General features: G+C 44.1%; 3 protein-coding genes across 9 annotated transcripts in view; 1 reads left to right on the top strand and 2 right to left on the bottom strand.

Annotated features, from left to right (window-relative positions):
• mpp4b (MAGUK p55 scaffold protein 4b) overlaps positions 1–2,855 on the bottom strand; it is a 48,143-nt gene extending 45,288 nt beyond the window's left edge. For all 3 annotated transcript variants that reach the window (XM_052027371.1, XM_052027361.1, XM_052027379.1), the window contains exons 1-2: positions 2,623–2,855; positions 385–508 (exon numbers count right to left, since the gene is read on the bottom strand). The gene's annotated coding sequence lies outside the window, so the exon portion shown is untranslated. The remainder of the gene's footprint in view (positions 1–384; positions 509–2,622) is intronic.
• A 1,920-nt stretch (positions 2,856–4,775) lies between these two features.
• On the top strand, positions 4,776–13,486 carry LOC127567320 (RING finger protein nhl-1-like). Its single transcript, XM_052010112.1, has 2 exons — positions 4,776–6,400; positions 11,819–13,486. The coding sequence occupies exons 1-2, from the start codon at positions 5,042–5,044 to the stop codon at positions 12,527–12,529; spliced, it is 2,070 nt and encodes a 689-aa protein (XP_051866072.1). The 5' UTR covers positions 4,776–5,041; the 3' UTR covers positions 12,530–13,486.
• Positions 13,487–15,987: 2,501 nt separating this feature from the next.
• als2b (alsin Rho guanine nucleotide exchange factor ALS2 b) overlaps positions 15,988–20,973 on the bottom strand; it is a 95,379-nt gene continuing 90,393 nt past the window's right edge. For all 5 annotated transcript variants that reach the window (XM_052016193.1, XM_052016210.1, XM_052016201.1 and 2 more), the window contains one exon: positions 15,988–20,835. In XM_052016193.1, coding sequence (XP_051872153.1) covers positions 20,797–20,835 — 39 coding nt within the window. In that variant the 3' untranslated portion in view covers positions 15,988–20,796. The remainder of the gene's footprint in view (positions 20,836–20,973) is intronic.

Raw genomic sequence — 20,973 nt, 5'->3', positions numbered from 1 at the left:
TGGATCTATGATTTGATGAACGGACAGGAGAAGACCACTGGGTAGATGGCCCACAGCTTCTCATGGATGCCCTGCCTTGAACTGCTAGATCTGTTCTGAATCTTTCTTATTTGGCAAATTGGCAGTACATCGCAGCATTGTAGACGGTGTCATCAGTGCAAAGACAGCGTGTTAGTTCGACAGAGCTCAGAGATGATGCGTGATAAAGTGTGGAAATGATACAAAGGAAGGTCAAGGTTCTGCCCCGGTATGTTTACAAAATCAGAACTGAATCAGTAAAAAGCTACCCTCAGTGCTTCTTCCAAGTGATGTTTTACATGAAGGAACACTGATTCATTCAGCTGAGGGAGGATGACATATTGTAATTACAGAACATTTCCTTACCCATGTTTAACCTGATGTGATGAGACTGCAATGTTGAGTCTGGGATCAATACCTAGGACTCCCGAGGATACTTTTTCCCAACTGCATATAGCTGATCCATCACCTCTGAAGCTGGTCTGTCCTGCTAATGAGAAAAATCATATAAAGTTGGTCAAGGGGGAGTTTAGAACAATGGCTGAAAGGTATGATTCTGTAAATTATAGATGGCTGCTGGAACAATCTGTGATACAGCTCTCTCAATTTTGGTAAATCTCGAGAAATTTAATGAGGCAGATTTGCATGGTTGACTACACAGGATTTGTTGTGCCTCAAACTGATGATTTGGTTCTGGGATAGGACATCATTTTAAGATTTGATTCCTCTGGCTGTTATATGATCCCCAAGACATTATCTGGTCCCTAGTAATATTGGCTCCTACATGTATCCTGGTATCATTTGGTTTCTGAAGTACTTTCTAGTTCTGAGAAAATTATCTCATTCTTGAGATATTATTTGGTTTGTGGGAATTATCTAGTTCCTGGGACTACTATCTGTTTTATTGACGTTATCTAGTTTTGGAGAGATTAACTGTTTCCCGTGTTTTGTTTGGGCTTAGATTGTTATTAGTTCTCGGGTTATGTGGTTCCTGGGGATCAATCGGTTCCATGAGTGTTGTTGAAAATCAAAAAAGAACAGCTGATGCTGGAAATCTGAAGCAAAAACAGAAAGTGCCAGAAACACTCAGCAAGCTGGACAGCATCCACAGAAAGAAGCAATCAGAAGATTTTGACCTCATAGAAGTTTATAAAATCATGAGGTGTATGGATAAGGTGGATGGTCATAGTCTTTTCCCCAGGGTTGGTGAGTCCAAAAGTAGAGGGTACAGATACAAGATAAGAGAGATTTAATCGAGACCTGAGAGGTAACTTCTTTACACAGAAGGTAGTGAGAACCTGGAATGAGCCGCCAGAGGAAGTGGTCGAGGCGAGTACAATTGCAACATTCAAGAGGCATTTGGATTGGCACATGGAGGGGAGGGGCATGGAGGGTTATGGGCAGAATGCGGGCAACTGAGACTAGCAGGAATGATGCTGTGGTTGGTATGGACCAGATGGGCCAAAGGGCCTGTTACCATGCTGTATTACTCTATAACTCTATAAAGGTGTGAATGGGAGAAATGCAATCAGTGTCTGAAATTACCTAAGGGAAATACAATGGATATTAGAAACTGGTAAAAAATAAAGAACAAAAGTTCCTGGAAGTGCTCATTTTCTGAAACCGTCGAACTCAAGGTTGCATTTGGAAGGCTGTGGAGGATGAGGTGCAGTTCCACAATCCCACATTGAACTTTATCGGAAGTATGTGGATGGCTGAGTACAGAGGGGTCAGGTTAGGAACGGGACAGAGAACCAAGCTAACAGATGACTGGAAGCTCAGGGTCATGCTCAAAGACTGAATGCAGGTGTTCTGTAGTCACCTGATCTGTGTTTGGACTCCCCAATGCAGAGGAGAGCACATGATACCCATAAGTGTTCCTACATTCCTGGAGAGTTCTATTCTTACACTGTCTGAGCTCCACCTACATGCAATATGTTGAATAGGTATACATTTGCAGAGGCCATGTGGTGAAACATGTTCTGGTCTCATCTCTATTATACTGTTATTTTCTTTGAATGTGAAGGACATAGGCATTTCACTTATAATTTTATTTGTTTATTTATATCTTCTGTCAAAAAGTTGGGGGCACCAGACCTTTATAGCTGCCTGGCCTTTCTGCCTTTCACTTGTCTAACTTTGCTCTCTATCTGAATGACTCTACCGTTCTGTGTATCAGTCTTTTTCTCTTTATGGAAACCTTCTGACTTCCTCAGTATGTACGTATTTTCCTGTCACTGTCAATGTCCCTCTCTGTGTCTGCCTTTCCAGTGAGTGTGTATATGTCCCTCTCTCTCTGGTGCTTCCCTGTATCTGTCTTTATGTTTCTTCTATGTCTGCCACCATGTCTCTCACCATATTCCTATGCATGTGTCTCTCTCCCTCTTTTACTCCTCTTCCTCTCTCCTGGAGCCCAGGGTGCCAGCTCCCCTCTCTGGAGTAGCTGATCCGTGGAGGGAAAGGATCCAGTGTCTGTCGGATCAGGTGTAAAGCTTCTCTCCTTACCAAGCAGCCTTGCCATCCGTCACTTAGGCTTGCGAGCTGACAATAAACAGACACCCTGGGAAGGCAACGGAGAATAACAACAGTTCAAGCACCACTTACTGTGATGGAGCAGGATTCCGGGAGAGCAGCACAGTCAACCCGAGGGCAGCAGCAGGAGGAGGAAGGTTTGCTGCTTTCTTTTATATTTACATGTAAATGACGGGCTTTACTTCTGGTTGGTTAATGCTTTGCTCATCTTTCAGCCAGTTTCTCATTCATATAGGTGGAACAATGAAAATTAAATGTGGAAGTGCGGGCTTCAACGTCTTTCTGTTTGAAAAATGGATTTCCAGGGTTTCACTGGCTTCCTTATTGTTCTATTTCAGAGAGTATAGATTAGAACTTGCTCCTTTTAAAAATACAGATTAGGTTGCACTCGCTTGCTTTACTCTTAAAGGAGGCATGGCCCCTGCTCAGTCCCCTGTAGTTCGTATGGATTTTCTTCCACTGTTCATTGATCCCATTCTGTGGCTTTTTAAAATTCATTCTCAGGGAGGTGAGCAAAGGTGAAAATTATGGCCTGCTCTCTGTGAAGAAGTCAATAACCGTTGACCTGAAACATTAACTCTGATTCCCCCTCCGCTAACGCTGCCTGATCTGCTAAGCACTTCCAGCATTTTCTGTTTGTATTTCAGATTTCCAGAGTCCACTGCATTTTGCTTTAATTTTTTTTATATAAATCTTGCATACCTGTTTAGGGACCATTAATTTAGCATTCAGACTGGGAGATATCTTTTTCCACTTCCTGTAAGCAGTCTGATTCAGTATCACCAATTACTGGGTGATACTTAGCTCGTGACTCCCACAGGAGCAGCCAATTACTGTAATGTGCTGCATATTCCTGGCTGATGCCCATTTCTTCCTCTTGTTCTTCACTTCCTGCTTCAAGTTTTCCCATCAGTGTTGTCATGGAAATTGGAGAGTGTGAACTCAAGAGAATTATGCTATTCCTTTTAGATTTTACTCCAGGTTTTCTCTTCTTCCCTAATACCGCCAATGTAACCATTACTGCTGATTACAGTACCAGGTCATTACAGCCTAGCCCAACTAACATTCTTTGTGTAGGTTACTGGATTTCTCCACTCTACTCCCTCATGATCGATCAACACGAAATCTTACCATCAGTTTGTCTATTAAGATCAACTGCATCTCTGGTCCCTCCAGTAGATTCAGGGTTGTGTGTCTGAGAGTCATACTGCACCTGCACTCACATTCATTTCAGGACAATTTCTCGGTTTCTTACAATCCTGAAAAAAAGCTGGCCTTGGTTCAGTTAGCTTTTCATAAAACCAAAGACTGCCCAAGAATGACTTTTCCTGCACAGCCTGCCAGCCATCAGTACTTGGTTATAGAGACATACAACAGGAAATGGCCCTTCAGCTCACTGAGTCCATGCTGACCATCAACCACACATCCACACTAACCCTACATTAATCCATTTTTTATTCACCCTGCATTCTCATCAGCTCTCCCCAGACTCTACCACTCACCTACACACTCGAGGCAAGTTACAGTGGCCAATTAACCTGCATGTCTTTGAGATGTGAGAGGAAACCGAAGCACACAGAAGATACCCATACAGTCATGGGGAGAATGTGCAAACTCCACAGAAACAGCATCTCCGGTCAGGATTGATTCCGGGACTCTGGTACTGTGAGGCAGCAGCTCTACCAGCTGTACCAGTGCACCACTCTGATGACCCTACCAGAGTGAATTCAGGGCTCTAAATAAGTGTAAGTGGTCAAGAAGGAAGAAGTCAAGGAGATTGAGGTTACTAAGGGGAAAATGGGTGGAAATGAAAGGAAAATGGAAGAAGGAATGTTTGAGAATAAAGAGGTGAATATTTGGGAATGAAGCATATGAGATGCAAATTAAGAGGAGAGAGCAGACAATTGTAATGAAGGAAGGAGGAATGGATGGGAAGGAAAAGGAGATTGAAGGACTGCATTGGAAATGAAATGGAAAAGGAAGAGAGAATGAATGGGAATGGAAGGGAAATGGATGCAATGGAAAGAGAACGAAGAATGGAATGGAAGGAAGTTAGCGTGAAGTGCATAGATAGAAATGATGGAAAAGAAATGGACTGGATTAAGATGGAATAAAAAGGAACAATCAAAAGGGATGAATAGAAAGGAGGGAGTGAATGTGAATGGATGGTAATGGAAGGAGGCAGTAAGTGAAAAAGGGCTTCAGCTGGGAACAGTGTTTTGACCTGGAGAAGGCGTGCACATATTAAATGAGGGGCAGAGGAGAGGGTGCCAAAAGGAAGGAGAGCTGGCTTCTGCTGAGGACGTAAGACAATGTACCATATACACCTGCACACGATGAGGATCAGGAACTCAGGTTGTTCCATTTTCTGGCCTGAAGGTATCAAGATCAACATCAGTCCCAGGTTGTTGACTTCTACAAGACAGGCTTAGTCCTCGCTGAGTCCCTTCTGTGCCCTGCAGATTGAAGTATATTGAGTGGCAGAGTTTCGATGCGGCACCAGAGGGTGGCAGTGACTGTGCTTTTGTTGTTTGCAGGCTGCACTGAGCAAGAAATGAACCGTCACCTCATTGAGCAACTCCTGACCTGTTCAGTCTGCCTGGACCGATACACCAAGCCCAAGCTCCTGCCATGCCAACACACCTTCTGCCAGGAGCCCTGCTTAAGTGGCCTGGCAGACAGAGCTGGCCAAAAGGTGAAATGCCCCGAGTGCCGGACAGTCCACAGGATCCCCCAGGAAGGTGTGGCTGGGTTCCCGAACAACAGGACCATCCTCGGTTTTTTGGAGATCCCCATGGAGCAGATCTCCAGCCTGACCACCCACAGGACCCTGGCCTGTGCCGCCTGTGGCCTGAAGGAGGAGTTGGCCATGTGCCACCACTGCCAGGAGAAGCTGTGCCACTCCTGTAACTCTGTACACAGGGAACGACTGCGGCTGGATCTGAGAGGTCTAGTGTGTCAATTGAGAAGGTCCCTGCCCAAGCTTTCTGCTGTCCTCGGGGTGCTGGAACAGAAAACTGCATCCCTGCAGGAGAATGGGGAGTTGGTGCGAGCAGAGATCAGCCACAGTGTCGAATGCCTCATCGCTGAGCTGAGGGAACGGGAGCAGGTGCTGACTCTGCAGTCTGAGCGGCTGGTACACAGTGCCCTCAGGGATCTCCAGAGGAGACAAGAGGACCTGGAGGTTGGGCTGGCCACTGTTTCCAGTCATTGTGACTGTGTTGACAGCAGCTTGGCTGATGACCTCAACCTCCCAGGCACCATACTCTGGCAGCTGCATAAGCAGTCCGAAGAGCTGATCAACCATGTAAGGGAACTGGAGAAGCCTGGAGAGGAGCCGCCAGAAGTTCTCAGGTTTGTGCCTGGCACTGTCCTTTATTCTAATGTTGTTAACTTTGGTTCTGTATCCTGGGCAGCAAAAGATGCAATTCCTTCACAGATTCTCTCCTCTGATTTATCCAGAAGACTAGGAGTTCATAGTTCATTTCCAAGCATCTCCTCAATGCCAACGAGCATTGAAGTGTGCTCCCCCATGTCCATAAGCAACTTGTCCAGCATCCTGGCTAGGCCAGCCACTAACATTTTAACTCCAAGGACACAGGCAAGGCAAAGGCTGAACACACCAGACTCCCAGTCTCTGGTCATTGAACTGCTGGACACTGGCAATCACTTGCTAGGCTTCCGACTGAAAGGCCAAGATCTCCTTCTTCACTATCAAGAAAAGGGAAGTATGAAATGCAAAATTGGATCAAAAGGGAGTGATCTGGGTTATTTCACGTGGCCAAGAGGGGTAGCTGTGATGCCGGAAGGTCACCTGGTGGTGGCAGACAGCAGTAATCACAGAGTGCAGGTAAGACATATGTCAGCTGGCACCACGTACATCAAAGTTGGCCGAGTGCTGAGAGACAGCAGGAAAATAGAGATGAGGAACAGAGAAAGACAAAATATTAGCAAGCCACATTAAAAAGAAACATATTTATAAACAGATAAAAAAGTATAGTTAAAAGGAAAGGAGGAGCCAATTTGGGATCAGGAAGAAAATGCTCTTGTATAAGTAGAAGGCACTCTTGACCTACAAGGCATCCATTTTCACCAGTGAAGATACAATCAATGCACCAGGGAAGGAGCAAGCTGAGAAATTATATTTAATAATAATCAACAGATGGGCAGTACAGTGACACTACTAGTAGAGCTGCTGCACACAGCTCCAGCGACCTGGGTTCAATCATGACTTACACTGCTGTCTGTGTGGAGTTTGCACTTTCTCCCTGTGACCGTGTGGGTTTCCCATGGGTGCTCCTGTTTCCCAAAGATGTCCTGGTTTGTAGGTTAATTGGCCACTGTAACTTGCCTCTAGTGTGTAGGTGAGTGGTAGAGTCTGGGAGGAGTTGATGAGAATGTGGGGCGAATAAAAAATGGATTAATGTAGGATTAGTGTAAATTGCCCTTAGTGTAGGTGGGTGATAGAATATGGGGGGAGTTGATGGGAATGTGGAGAGACTAGCTTAAGAAAAAAAATAGTGGGGGAATTAGATTGCTCTGTGAGCTGGTGTAGAGTCAATAGGCCAAAATGGCCTCTTCAAAGTCATACCAAAATGTGCGTGAAGATCAGCACCGATGATATCAAGTGATGGAATAAAACAGAAAGCGTTGGAAATACTCAGCAGGTCAGGCAGCATGACATAGAGAGAGAACCATATTAAATACTTAAGGTCAATGGTGCATCATTGAAACTGAAGAATTGAGAAATATGTTTTAAGTTGCGGGAAGGGGTGGAGAGAACGGAGAGAATATCTCTGATTAGTTGGAGACCAAAGTTATCCTGGCAACACAATGGTCTCTAAGACCATATGATATAGGAGCAGAAGTAGGCCATGAGTTGGCTCCATTATTCAATCATTTTTTTTCAACCACGTTCTCCTGCCTACTCCCCATAACCCTTAACCCCTTTACCAATCAAGAACCTATCAATCTCTGCCCTAAATACACCCAATACAACGAATTCCACAGGTTCACCGTCCTCTGGCTGAAGAAATTGCTCCTCAACTCAGTTCTAAAGGGATTGTCCATTTATTCTGAGGCTGTGCCATCAGATCCTAGATTCTCCAACTAATGGAGACATCCTCTCCACATCCACTCTATCCAGGCCTTTCAATATTCAGTAGGTTTCAATGAGATCCCCCCTCATCCTTCTGAACTCTAGCAGGGTGGGTTCAATAGATGGGAAAAGCATGGATAAAGTAAAAGCGAAGGAGAGCACAGGAGAGGTTACTGAAGTCTCTAGAATAAAAAATAATACAGGAAGTTTAGAAAGGGTTAAGAATTTAACTTCAGGCAACATGGAGACAAATTTGAGAAGAGGGGTGGTGAATATAGAACTGAAGGTGTTATATTTGAATATATGCAGTATACAAAACAATGTAGATCAAAGCTTATAGTGCAGATAGTGCAGTTAGAAATTGGCAGGTACAATGTTGTGGGCATCACAGAGTTGTGGCTGAAAGAAGATCATAGCTGGGAGCTAAACATCCTAGGATACATATCCCATCGAAAAGACAGGCAGGTGGGCAGAGGGGGTGGGGTGGCTCAGTTGGTAAAAAATGAAATTAAATCCTTAGCAAGAAGTGACATAGGATCAGAAGGTGTAGAATCTTGGTGGGTAGAGTTAAGAAACTGCAAGGGTAAAAAGACCCTGATGGGAGTTATATACAGGTCTCTGAATAGTAGCCAGGATGTGGAGTAGAAATTACAACAGGAGATAGAAAAGGTATGTAAGAGATGCAATGTTATGGTGGTCATGGGGGACTCCAACATGCAGGTAGACCAGGAAAATCGGGTTGGCACTGGATCCCAAAAGAAGGAGTTTGTATAATGCCTATGAGATGGCTTTTTAGAGCAGCTTGTGGTCAAGCCCACTAGGGAAAAGGCAATTCTGGATTTGGTGTTGTGCAATGAACCAGATTTGATTAGGGAGCTTAAGGTAAAGAAACCCTTAGGAGGCAGTAATCATAATATGATAGAATTCACCCTGCAGTTTGAGAGAGAGAAGCTAAAATCGGATGTATCAGATTACAGTTGAGTAAAGGTAACTACAGAGGCATGAGAGAGGAGCTGGCCAAAGTTGATTGGAAGGGGACCTTAGAAGGGATGACAGTACAGCAGCAATGGCAGGAGTTTCAGGGAGTATTGGTATTGGTTTATCATCGTCACTTGTACCGAGGTACAGTGAAAAACTTGTATTGCATACCGATCATACAAGTCAATTCATGACACAGTGCAGTTACATTGGGTTAGTACAGAGTGCATTGATGTAGTACAGGTAAAAACAATAACAGTACAGAGTAAAGTGTCACAGCTACAGAGAAAGTGCAGTGCAATAAGGTGCAAGGTCACAACAAGGTAGATTGTGAGGTAAAAGAACATTGTTAATAAGTTAGTGACATAGAGTTTAAATTTAAAAGTGTAGAACAATTATAGCAAGGCTAATGAGTAGACCTGTAGATAGCAGCTTGCAACGGGTCGCCATGCTCCGGCACCATCTTGGAGTAATTCGGAAGATGCGGGATCATTTCGTCCCAAAGAGGAAGCAACATTCTAAAGGGAGGATGAGGCAACCGTGGTGACAAGGGAAGTCAAAGACAGCATAAAAGCAAAGAAGAGGGCATACAATATTGCAAAAATTAGCAGGAAGCTGGAGGATTGGGAACCTTTTAAAACCCAACAGAAGGCAACTAAAAAAAGCAATAAGGGGAATGCAGTATGAATGTAAGCTAGCCAATAATTTAAAAGATACCAAAAGTTTTTTCAGATAGATAAAGAGTAAAAGATAGGCAAGAGTGGACATTGGACCGCTGGAAAATGATGCTGGAGAAGTGGTAATGGGGAACAAAGAAATGGCGGATGAACTGACTAAGTATTTTGCGCCAGTCTTCATTGTGGAAGACACCAGCAACATGCCAGAATTCCCAGAGAGTCAAGGAGTTGCTATTACTAAGGAGAAGGTGCTTGGGAAGCTGAAAGGTCTGAAGGTGGATAAGTCACCTGGACCGGACGGACTACACCCCAAGGTTCTGCAAGAGGTAGCTGAAGAGATTGTGGAAGCATTAGTAGTGATCTTTCAAGAATCACTAGAGTCAGGAATGGTTCCAAAGGACTGGAAAATTGCAAATGTCACTCTACTCTTTAAGAAGGGAGGGAGGCAAAAGATAGGAAATTATAGGCTGGTTATTCTGATTTTCAGTGGTTGGTCAGATTTTAGAGTCCATTATTAAGGATGAGGTTTCGGGGTACTTGGAAGCACATGATAAAATAGGTCAAAGTCAGCATGGTTTCCTTAAGGGGAAATCTTGCCTGTTGGAATTCTTTGAAGAAGTAACAGGCAGGATAGACAAAGGAGAGTCAGTGGAGGTTGTTTACTTGGATTTTCAGAAGGCCTTTGGCAAAGTGCCGCACATGAGGCTGCTGAACAAGATAGGAGCCCATAGTATTCCAGGAAAGGTACTAGCATGGATAGAAGATTGGCTGACTGGTAGAACGCAAAGAGTGGGAATAAAGGGGGCCTTTTCTGGTTGGCTGCCAGTGACTAGTGGTGTTCCTCAGGGATCGGTGTTGGGTCCGCTACTTTTCACATTATATGTTAACGATCTGGATGACGGAATTGACGGCTTTGCGGCCAAGTTTGCAGATGATACAAAGATAGGTGGAGGGGTGAGTATTGTTGAGGAAGCAGGAAGTTTGCAGAAGGACTTGGACAGGTTGGGAGAATGGGCAAAGAAGTGGCAGATGGAATACATCGTGGGGAAGTGTATAGTCATGCACTTTGGAAGAAAGAATAAAGGTGTAAACTATTTTCTAAATGGGGAGAGAATTCAGAAATCACAGGTGCAAAGGGACTTGGGAGTCCTAGTGCAGGATTCCCCAAAGGTTAACTTGCAGGTTGAGTTGGTAGTAAGAAAGGTAAATAAAATATTAGCATTAATTTTGAGAGGACTAGAATATAAAAGGATGTAATGCTGATGCTTTATAAGGCATTGGTCAGACCACATTTGGAGTTACTGTGAGCAGTTTTGAGCCCCATATCTAGGGAAGGATGTGCTGGCATCGGAGAGGGTCCAGAAGAGAGTTATGAGAATGATCCTGGGATGAAAGTGTTAGTGTATGACGAGCATTTGATGGCTCTGGACCTGTACTCGCTGGAGTTTAGAAAGATGATGGGGGATTTCATTGAAACCAACCGAATATTGAAAGGCCTGGATATAGTAGACGTGGATGTTATCAGTAATGGGAGAGTCTAGGACCAGAGGGTACAGCCTCAGAATAAAAGGAAATCCCTTTAGAACAGTGATGAGGAGGAACTTCTTTAGCCAGAGAGTGGTGACTCTGTCGAATTCATTGCCACAGACGGCTGTGGAGGCCAAGTCATTGGGTATATTTAAAGTGGAGGTTGATAGGTCCTTGATTAGTAAGGGTGTCAAAGGTTACAGGGAGAAGGAAGGAGAATGGGGTTGAGAGGGAAAATAAATCAGCCATGATTGAATGGCAGAGCAGACTCAATAGGCCGAATGGCTGAACTCTGTTCCTATGTTCTATGGTCTTATGGAACTGCATCAATTACAGGCCCAGAGAGTGCTGATCTTCTATGTAATATTTTAATATGATGTTGAAGGACCCTAGTTAATAGATGTGAGGGCCGTTTGCAGAGTATGAAAAAACATAAGAACTTGCCAGGACTGTGAGAGGCACAACGAGTATCATGGGAAATCTGATGTTGCCTGGATTGGAGGATTTTGGTTATGGGGAGCGACTATTTTCCCTGGAGTAAAGGAGACTGAGGGGTGATTCTGAGCAGCACAGATCAGGTAGACAGTCAAAATCTTTGTCCCCATAGTAGGAGTATCAAAACCAAGCGGGCATGGATTTAAAATGATATGAAAGGGTTCTAAAGGGGATCTGAGGGGAAAGTTTTTTTTACAAAGAGAAGGGTTGATATCTGGAACCTACTGCCAGAGGTGGTGAAGTCAGGTACAATCACTATGTTTAAGAGACATTTAGACAGATCTTTAAATAGGCAAGGTATAGAAGGAAACCGACCTAATGTGGGCAAATGGGATTAATATAGACGGGATCAGTATGGATGTTATGGGCCGAGGGGTCTTCCTGTATTCTATTAACAACAATAAACCTTGATGCAAAGGTGAGGTAGCCCGAGTTGGTCACCTGCCGCTCGCCTCCTCCCCCTCCCACCAGCCCTGTCATCTCTCCCGAACAGATCTTTGACCGACGAGGCCACTTCGTCCGCAGCTTCGGCTCCTACGGCAGCGGCGAGGGCGAGTTCGACTGCCTGGCCGGGGTGGCGGTCAGCGACCGCGGCTGGATCGTCACCGCCGACCGCTACAACCACCGCCTGCAGCTCTTCGACAGCCGCGGCCGCTTCGTCCGTCTCTTCGGCCGGGAGGGCGCTTGCCCCGGCCACCTGAGCTACCCGTGGGGCGTGGCCGTCGACCGCTCGGGCCTCATCTACGTCTGCGACAAGGACAACCACCGCCTGCAGCTCTTCTCTCTCGACGGCCACTTCGTCCGGACCTTCGGTTGCCACGGCAACGGTGCCGGCCGGCTGGATCAGCCCCACTACGTGGCCGTTGGCCCTGGCAACCAGGTGGTGGTCAGCGACAGCGGCAACCACCGCCTGCAGGTCTTCGACGGCGCCGGCGGCTTCGTGCGCACCTTCGGCTGCGAGGGCACGGGCCTGGGCCAGCTCAAGTACCCCCGCGGCGTGGCGGTCGACCACGACGGCAACATCCTGGTGGGCGACAGCGGCAACAACCGGGTGCAGCTCTTCCGGCCGGACGGAACCTTCCTGCAAGCGTTCGGGTGCTGGGGGACCGGTGACGGGCAGCTGAAAGGGCTGGAGGGGGTGGCCTTCCGCGGGGGCGATATTGTGGTCAGTGACCGGGAGAACCACAGGATCCAGGTGTTTTAGTGCGGTGTGGGTACTGAGAAGAAAGGGGGGGGGGGAGGTCTGATGGGCGCAGCCACACATGGGATTGGTTTTGAAAGTCTTCTGAAGTATGCATTCATCTCCTCAGCACTGCTCCAGTCCAGAGATGGGAACAGGGCAGGAGGCTGGAATCATCTGGTAAAGTCTCCAGTAGTTGCCAGCAACCCTCTGTCACGGGAAGAGGTTTAAGGGTCGAGGGAACCTGTCCCAACCTTGTTGTTCTCTAACCCTCCCCGTGGCAGCAACTTCAGAATTGAGCTCACGGACCCTACAGCCACCAGGGAGGAAATTCATCATGTGGAGTGCTAATGCCTTTCAGAGCAGCCACTTATTCCAGCCTCTACGTGGACATCAGTGGCAATGCTGTATCCAGCCAGGTTCTCACAGCTGATAGTATCAGCGGCATGCTCAATAGGCTAGACAACAGCTGGATTGCAGTAGCTGTTATTACTCACGAAGTTCTGCCTCTCCTGGATTCCTTGGAGACTAGAAGAATGAGGGGTGACCTTAAACATATGAGATCCTAAGGTGGCTTGATTGGTTCGATGATGGGATCTTTAATACTAGTGGGATAGTCTCAAACAAGGGGATTTAGTTACAAGATAAGGGGCTGATCATTTAAACTGAAGTAAGAAAGTTTCTTCTTTCAGAGAGAGTGAATCTCTGGAATCCTCTGCCCCAGCGAGTGGTACAAGCCAGATCATTAAATATTTAAGGTGCAGATAGATAAATATTTGAAAGATCAAGGAATTGAGGGCCTGTAACTCAGATAAATGGTGTTAAAATCCTAACATGCACTCTGAGAATTTTCCAATTCTGCAATGGGAAACCTGGTGCAATAAATGTAGCAGAAAGCTCTGATCCTTTCATGAAAAAGCTGCCATAATTTTGCATGCATTTGCAAGTCATGTATCAACTCAAAGTGGTTGACTCTGAATGTTCCACTAAAACGACTGACCCTTCACTGCCAATTAAGTGAAAATATTACCAGCTTTATGAACATTTTGAGAATGAATAATAAAGAAATGAGTTACATTTGGTGGGAAATACTACTGCTGCCCACCCCCAAAGTCTTGTTTAATTTTTAGTAAATCTCACTCTTCCTTGTATACGTACTCGATCAGGAGAGTGGGACTGAGTTGACCAGAGATTCTCCATTGATAATTTGAGATAAGGCAAATTGGACATCACAGGTAGGGGTTGCTTCCTGGACAGTCTCCTACTCTTCCAAATGACCCACTTGCAACCTGGTGTTCCTAGATGCTTCCACCAAGAAGTTAGAGAAAATGAGTTGTTCATTTCCTTATAATTGGATTTATAAACTAGTTTTCATCAACAGTGCACAGGTGAAGTACTACATGATCATGAATAAACACAACGATTAGGCAGCCTTAACTCGCCTCTTTTGATTTCAGTTGGGCAGGTTGTATTTCATGCAATACATCAAACCATTTGGGTAACAAATGATTCTTGATATTGGTTTCAGCCCTCTGCACTGTTGATCCATTTCAAGCAAGAAGTTTGCTGGTAGAGATTAATGCCTGAGAACAGGCTGCATTCCCTAAAGGCCCACCAGCAGCAACTGCCCAGCCTCCTCCAATGATGTTCACTGACTGACTGCAGGATTTCCACCTGCCTCCCAATCATCAGACACCATTTTCCTGGGATGCCCCTGTGCTGTAGAGTGGAGAGGGGCCGTGGCATCTCCCTGCACTGGTGGTAGCTCCTACTTGAGGACCCTCAGGCAGCAGCAACAGGAGTTGGGGTCTGACGTTCTGAAAGTGCTTCTGGACCTCATAAGGCCTTACTGGTAGTGAGAAAGGCTGATTATCAATTGAATTATGTGCATCCTCAAAAGGTTCTGCCATGGATGTACACTAATAACTTCAGGCATGCCAGCCTTTGTGATCCTTCTTCTGGCCACTCTGGGAGACCTTTAATTCCATTTCCAAATTCCCCTGGCCCTCCCACAATCTCCCAGTGTCCAGCCTCTCCCCAGTAACTCTACTGATCTCCCCACCCTCCTCCTCCTCCAATGAAGCTGCAGTGAAACTCAATGGAGAGGCCCAGACTTGCAGATAGCCTTCCCCATCTGCCTAGGGACTACCCATTATCAAGAGAGTGGAAAGATATTGAGGGCACACCAATGCTCCTAAACCAGGTTATCTGGTCCCTTGTGTCACTGCTGCCAGGTTTACTATGTGACCCCACTTCCAAAGTACTTAATTGGCTGTGAAGCACTTCACAGTGCTTTGGGAGATCTTGATGTTGTGAGTGTGTTGACTTAATACAAGTCCTAAGATTTATCACCTTACATCAGAGTTAATGAATGTAATTCAACATGGTCAGGAAGAAACAAGATAACAATAAGTTTTACATTTTAAGTGGTGAGAATGGAACCTATTCTAAGAGAAGGACTGAAGTAACTTTTTGTAAAGTTGCCAGCTTCACAACACCCTGCAGGAGAAAACCCATTGACCCCACTGAACTGCTTTCAGACAGCTGCCAATGAACTTTATGGTATGAGTTATTTCAAATGTTACTAGGATTAGACTTCATTCCATTGTGACTTTTTGCCCGTGTCCAGTCAACTTCAGTTTGTCTCAAGGCTGCATCATCAGCTTTTGGATCAAACAGAATCTCAGAGATACCCTTCACTCTTGGGTACTCAAGATGCTGATGGTACTAAGTAGTACTTTCAGTACCTGTAGTTCTGGCACCAGATTACAGAACTTTAGATAACAGGGAAGTCATCTGACCAATCCTCAGTCACCCAAGAAGCATACAAAATAGAAGTAGGTCACTTAGCCCCTCAAGCCTGTTCTGCCATTTAATAACATGGCTAATCTGATTGTAACCACAACTGTGCATTCTCATCTACATCCCCCTTGACAAAAATTGACCGAAGAAAAAAATTCAAAGACCCTCTTCCTCGAAGGGTAGTGCAAACACTCTCCCTTCAGGATTGGGTTGGGTCAAGAAAGTAGTCAGAAGGAGGGGTGGTTTACATTCCAAAGTGGTTGGGGTGAAGAAAGTGGGAATCCTAGATCGTCTCAAGGAGGGAAGGAAAGGTAGATTGAGGGAAATTGAACTTTGATTTGTATGGGGAAAGGAAGCATATGCTAGTGAGAGATGGAAGTAATGGAGCAAGGTCAAAACCACCTGTGCAAGGGTGAATAGGGTAAAGTTACTGTTAATGTAAATCTGAGTCTGGTCTGCTGAATGTCCCAATATTACTCTGAAGTTGTTAATCTCATAGTACTCAGATTATTACTGCACACAGCTTGTCTCATTCACCCAAGATGGTTTGCCTGCTCTTTAGTCATTTACACTCATTCACTCAGGGAAGTGAAGTTTCAAATACATACGATGCTTTTCACACTGACCAATTATCACTTCTCCTTTATGAGTGTACAAAACAATATAGTGGTATGAAGAAATCCAAATTCCACTTTATTGCAGCCAAGTAGGTCACAATAGTTCAATGTACCATGAAGCACTTCAGTATACAGCATCAGTTCTAAACAGCTCTGTACATATTTCAGAATTAAATTCAATTTATTTTTAAACAATTTTCACAAGAATACAAAATATTAAACCTTTTATTAATAAATAGGACACTGCAAACCATTGAGACATTTTAAAGAAATGAAGCAGTAAGACTCTCTCTGCAGGGTTACTGTTCGGGAGGCACTCTGCACCAGATTTGCAATGCCCTGCTTTTCATTTCCAGACAACTTTTTTTGGTTACCTGTCTCATTGGGTAGTCTTATTATTACCTATGGCCTTTGTAAACAATGGAGTCATGTCAAGATCTAAATGTGTCAGCTTAGAATAATGGTCACTTTCTGCCAGTTACAGTGTGGGACTGACACCAAATCAATGGAGAATACCATTTACAGTAAATTAATTTCACTATTCAGAGATCAGCAAGTTCCCCATAATACTTCATGCTCTACCCCAAAAATATAAAACATAGCAAAAATTTAAAAAAAACAATTCAAAGTCCTTGTAAGAGAATGAAAAGTACATTCTACCTACCCATGCCAGTGTGTCAATTCTCTCTACAGCAATCAACACAGGCATTCAAATAGGTAGAGTGACAAGGAGAGGAGGTCTCAGGCAGACTGCCCAAGGAAAGGCCCATAAAGCATCAAAGCAGCCAGCTGGATGGGATACTTGATCAGCTGCTGTGGGAAATCTCAGCCATCCTGGAAGTAGAAGTCTGTGGACTTAGTTGGGATAGAAAGGTTGCATTGGCAGGGAATTAAGCAATGATTCCCAGGACAAGCACCCTGCAGAGTTAGAAGAGCCAAGTGTCAAAGGTGAGGGCATACAAATGGATTTATCAGTAAAGATTAAAGAGACTCATTTATAGAACTGGTCAACAGCAGGTCACTCAAGCAGCGATGTCAGTCAGCATTGCACTAAATACGCATTTAAGCAAACTTAATTCAAATGATGTGTTGAAAATACTAAGGTAACTGTCAGCTCACTGAACTGCAACTCCTCCAGAGAAAGCAGGAAAGTTAAAAAGGGGTAAATGATGCAGTGTGTGGGTAGATAAGACAGGGTCACAGTTGGGTATGTGCTGAAGATCCTGCAATAGTTAAGTACTCTCTGGCACTGTGAATAGTACAGATTGGCACCCCATTTGAGAAACAGATGGCAGGGAGCACTTCATCCCGGAGGGTGTGGCGGAGGAGGAATTTTGTAGTGCTTAATATTCATACAGCTCTTGCAGAGAAAACAGATTATCTACTCACAGGTTGGAAGGGAACTAAACAAATAGCTTTGAGCAATGGAGGTGGAAAAAGTAGGGAGACTAAATTAAATACCTCTGTCAGTTAAAAATACCCAGCAATGGATTAAGATTGCTATCACTGTGTAGAGTTATGTTGCAGTCAAGTGTTAGCAATTTGCTAACCAGAGAAAATCATGGACAATTGTGTACAGCAGCATATTGGCATATATATAATAAAACAACCAGTTTGAGAACTTTTTTTTTGCTTTTGTGTAGCTCCAAGTTTATTTTTTTTAAAATAAAAGATTTCTTATAAATTCTAAATCTCTCTCAATGGTAACTTGAAATGCTCTCTTCAGAAACAGAGGGGCTCCAGAAGGCATTAAACTCATCTCTCACTTTTCCTTCTGGCCACTTGGTAAAAGAAAAACAATTCATGAAAAAATAAAATTTCTCACTCTCGTTCAAAACCAGAGAGAGAAGTAGTAACTCTGCAGATCATCCTACACTAAGCTGCACTACACCCTAAAGCATTTATCAGCCATTTCATTAGCCTGAGGCATGGTCTCTGGTTTGAGGTCAGAAACCTAGCAGACAATTTGAATAGAAGCCCCCAAAGACAAGAACATGAGAATAAATCAGATTTTGTGATGTTGATTGAGGGATAAACATTGACAAGAATATTGGAGAAAATGCTCCTGGTGCTACGTGAAACACCACCACCAAAATGATGTCCATCCAAAAGGAATTTAAGGTATCATCCGCACCTACAACAACCCAAAACATTCCAGAACAGTGTCCAACTGCCAATCTGAAACACATGCTTAGATTTCCAGAGTGGGATGAAGCCACAATCCTGACTTGGAGAAAAGTGCTACTGAATGACCATGAAAACAACGGTGATACTTTGCTCTTATGATCTACTTTCCTTGCAGGGCTAACAGAACAGAATTTACCCTTCCCAAGTTGGACAAGTACAGAGATGTAAAATTTACAGTATTGATGAACTGCAGAGTATCTGGAAGTACTTTGGGAAGATGGGAGTAATCTGTGCAGGAAGATTCAATTGCAAAGAGCTGTTTATAAGGATCAAACTCCCCTTTGCCCATTTCTACACAAAGGTGAGATTCCAATGCACTCTCACTGCTCCAAGTAGGGCATTTAAAAGGGGAGAGGTGGGGAGAATCATGCAGGGTACCTTAACCTGTGCATGGACGTCAGGAGAGAACAGGCCTGCAGGTGGTGTACAGGATATGAAAATCAGAAAATGGGACAAACAAAGACTTTCAGTGCAGGGGATCCATATCAGCAAGAGAAGTATCTCGGGGCAGAAGGATCTGGCATTACTTGTACCCCTCCCAGGATAGAGGAAGAAAGTAGTAGTCTCACCCTCCTGAGACTCAGGAGAGAGCCAGCAATCACCTTTTCTTCCTCTTCATCAATGGCATTATAGAGTCCAAGAATCAAACTGCATGAATATGGGCCTCTGGCCTACCAACACCACATCAACTATCAAGCACCAATGTATGTTAATCCTCCTCTAATCCAATTTTATTCCTCACATTCTGATCAACTCACCCCAGATTCTACCACTCACCAACAGACGAGAGGCAATTTAGTGGCCAATGAGTCTACCAAACTGCACACAGAAACAGGAATATCCTGAGGAAACCCACGCAGTCACAGAGAGCACAGACAGCACCAGAGGTCAGGATCAGACCTGGGTTACTGGAGCTGTGAGGCAGCAGCTCAACTAGTTGCAACACTGTGCTGCCCACTTACATTCTGCTGTTTCCAAGTCAATCTTTGACTCTCTCCTACTTCTCTTCTAGATGCAGTTCCTCAGTATCCTGAAACACAATGTCAATTTCTACACATTAATGACAAGCTGCTTTCTTGGCCCCTCCACTCTCAAATTGTCAGAATTCTGCTCAGATATCCAGTATTAGATGATTGGAAATTTCTTCCAGCTAAACTCTGGGCTCCTTCCTTGCCACCGACTCCATCCCTCTGGAAATAGGCTGTACTAGATGACTCAAGATGTAAACTAGAACCTAACCTGAACTTTTGACTTTAGATGCAGATCCTTCTTTAGACCACAAACTCCCACGTCCCAAACACCATTTTATTCTGCTCCATCTAAGATCATTTGCTGCAACACATCTTTGTTATCTCTAGGATGAACAATTCCAACACACTCATCATTGGCCTACTTCATTCTACCCCTTTAAAAAATAAATCAATCCAAAACTCTGCAGAAATTGTACCCTTTCACCCATCACTTGTGTGCCAGCTGACCTAAACTAGTTCTCAGTTAAACACTTGGATTTGAAGATTCTCTGAAATCCCACTCATGGTTTCACACCTCCTAATCTGCTATCAAATCTTGTAGGCCTGAAATTTGTCATCTTCCAATTTTGTCTTCTGGAACATGCCTGAATGTGACTGCTTCACTAAAAGGAGCCCACATCTTTAGCTAATAAAGCCTGAAGTTATAGAATTTCCTTGCTAAAAACTCACCAGCTTTCCACTTTTATTTTAAAATAAGCAATCTTTAAACTCCCACCTCTGATCCACATTCTAAAGCCCACAGTCACTGGACATGGCCTGTTTTTGACTACCTTGTTTCATTCCATCAACCAAGAGTCCTTTATTCTAATAAAAACAGTCCTAATTCTCAGAGGAGGAACTATCTTAATTAATCTGTGCAATACCCATGCTGTTACCATACATACTTCCTAGGATGTGAAGCCCAAAATTGCACAGCTCTCCAACTGTATTCTATTTAGGTTTAATATAGATTCACTTAGTTACATTGTGATTTGTATGTCCATCCAGGCCAGTCTCATACCGCAACCTGCATCATCCCAAACAGGTGGGGACAATTCATGTGCTCATGAAATATTAATGACCCAAATGACTGAGTAGTGACAGTGCTTCCCATCCTTGAAGCACTGCATTAGTACAGAAAGCTTTTGACAAATGCTGAAATAATGTCATGTACTATTTCCAAAACAGTCCAGACTTATGTGACACAAAATATATTTTCATCCACTATTTCAGTGTAATGCATTTCACTTCAATACACTGTTGCATTCAAAACCTTTTATCCTGGAGTAACAATTTACCCTTTATTATTCAATTAAATACCAATTCCATCTAAAACAAGATCTACATTCAAATATTCAGACTTAAAACACTGCAGAGCATATCATCACTGGGCTTGTATCTGCAAGATGAGTAGTTGCTGGCTGTGAAGATATGGAGAAGGACAGTTGTGACTTGGGTGGGAGAGTAGATGGGAAATGGGTTTGTAATGAGCAGGAAAAGAACGGTGGTAGTGGGTGAGAGGGATGCTGTGGTTGTGGGTAAATGTTAATGTGCAGGGATGTGGGGCAGTGCATGAGTACATGAGGTAATGTGTCCATGTTAGCCTGCCCACAGACCCACCCTCCAAATTGTGCAAAGGACCATTCCATCAGCGAGAGGGAGAAGGGTTGTTCTTCTATGTTAGCTTCTCATGCTGAATTTGATAATAACAGGCCTAGAGATTAAAAAACAAAATTGTTAGTAATGGTTTTCTCTATTTCCTACTTCAATCATTTGCACTAGGCTTGAACAAGTGACTTAACATCACTAAATCATTACAGGCCATAAGGTGTGAACTCAAGTGGAACACATT

This window comes from Pristis pectinata, chromosome 1, assembly GCF_009764475.1.
Source record: "Pristis pectinata isolate sPriPec2 chromosome 1, sPriPec2.1.pri, whole genome shotgun sequence".
NCBI lineage: Eukaryota > Metazoa > Chordata > Chondrichthyes > Rhinopristiformes > Pristidae > Pristis > Pristis pectinata.
This window is presented reverse-complemented; position numbering and strand designations above follow the sequence as displayed.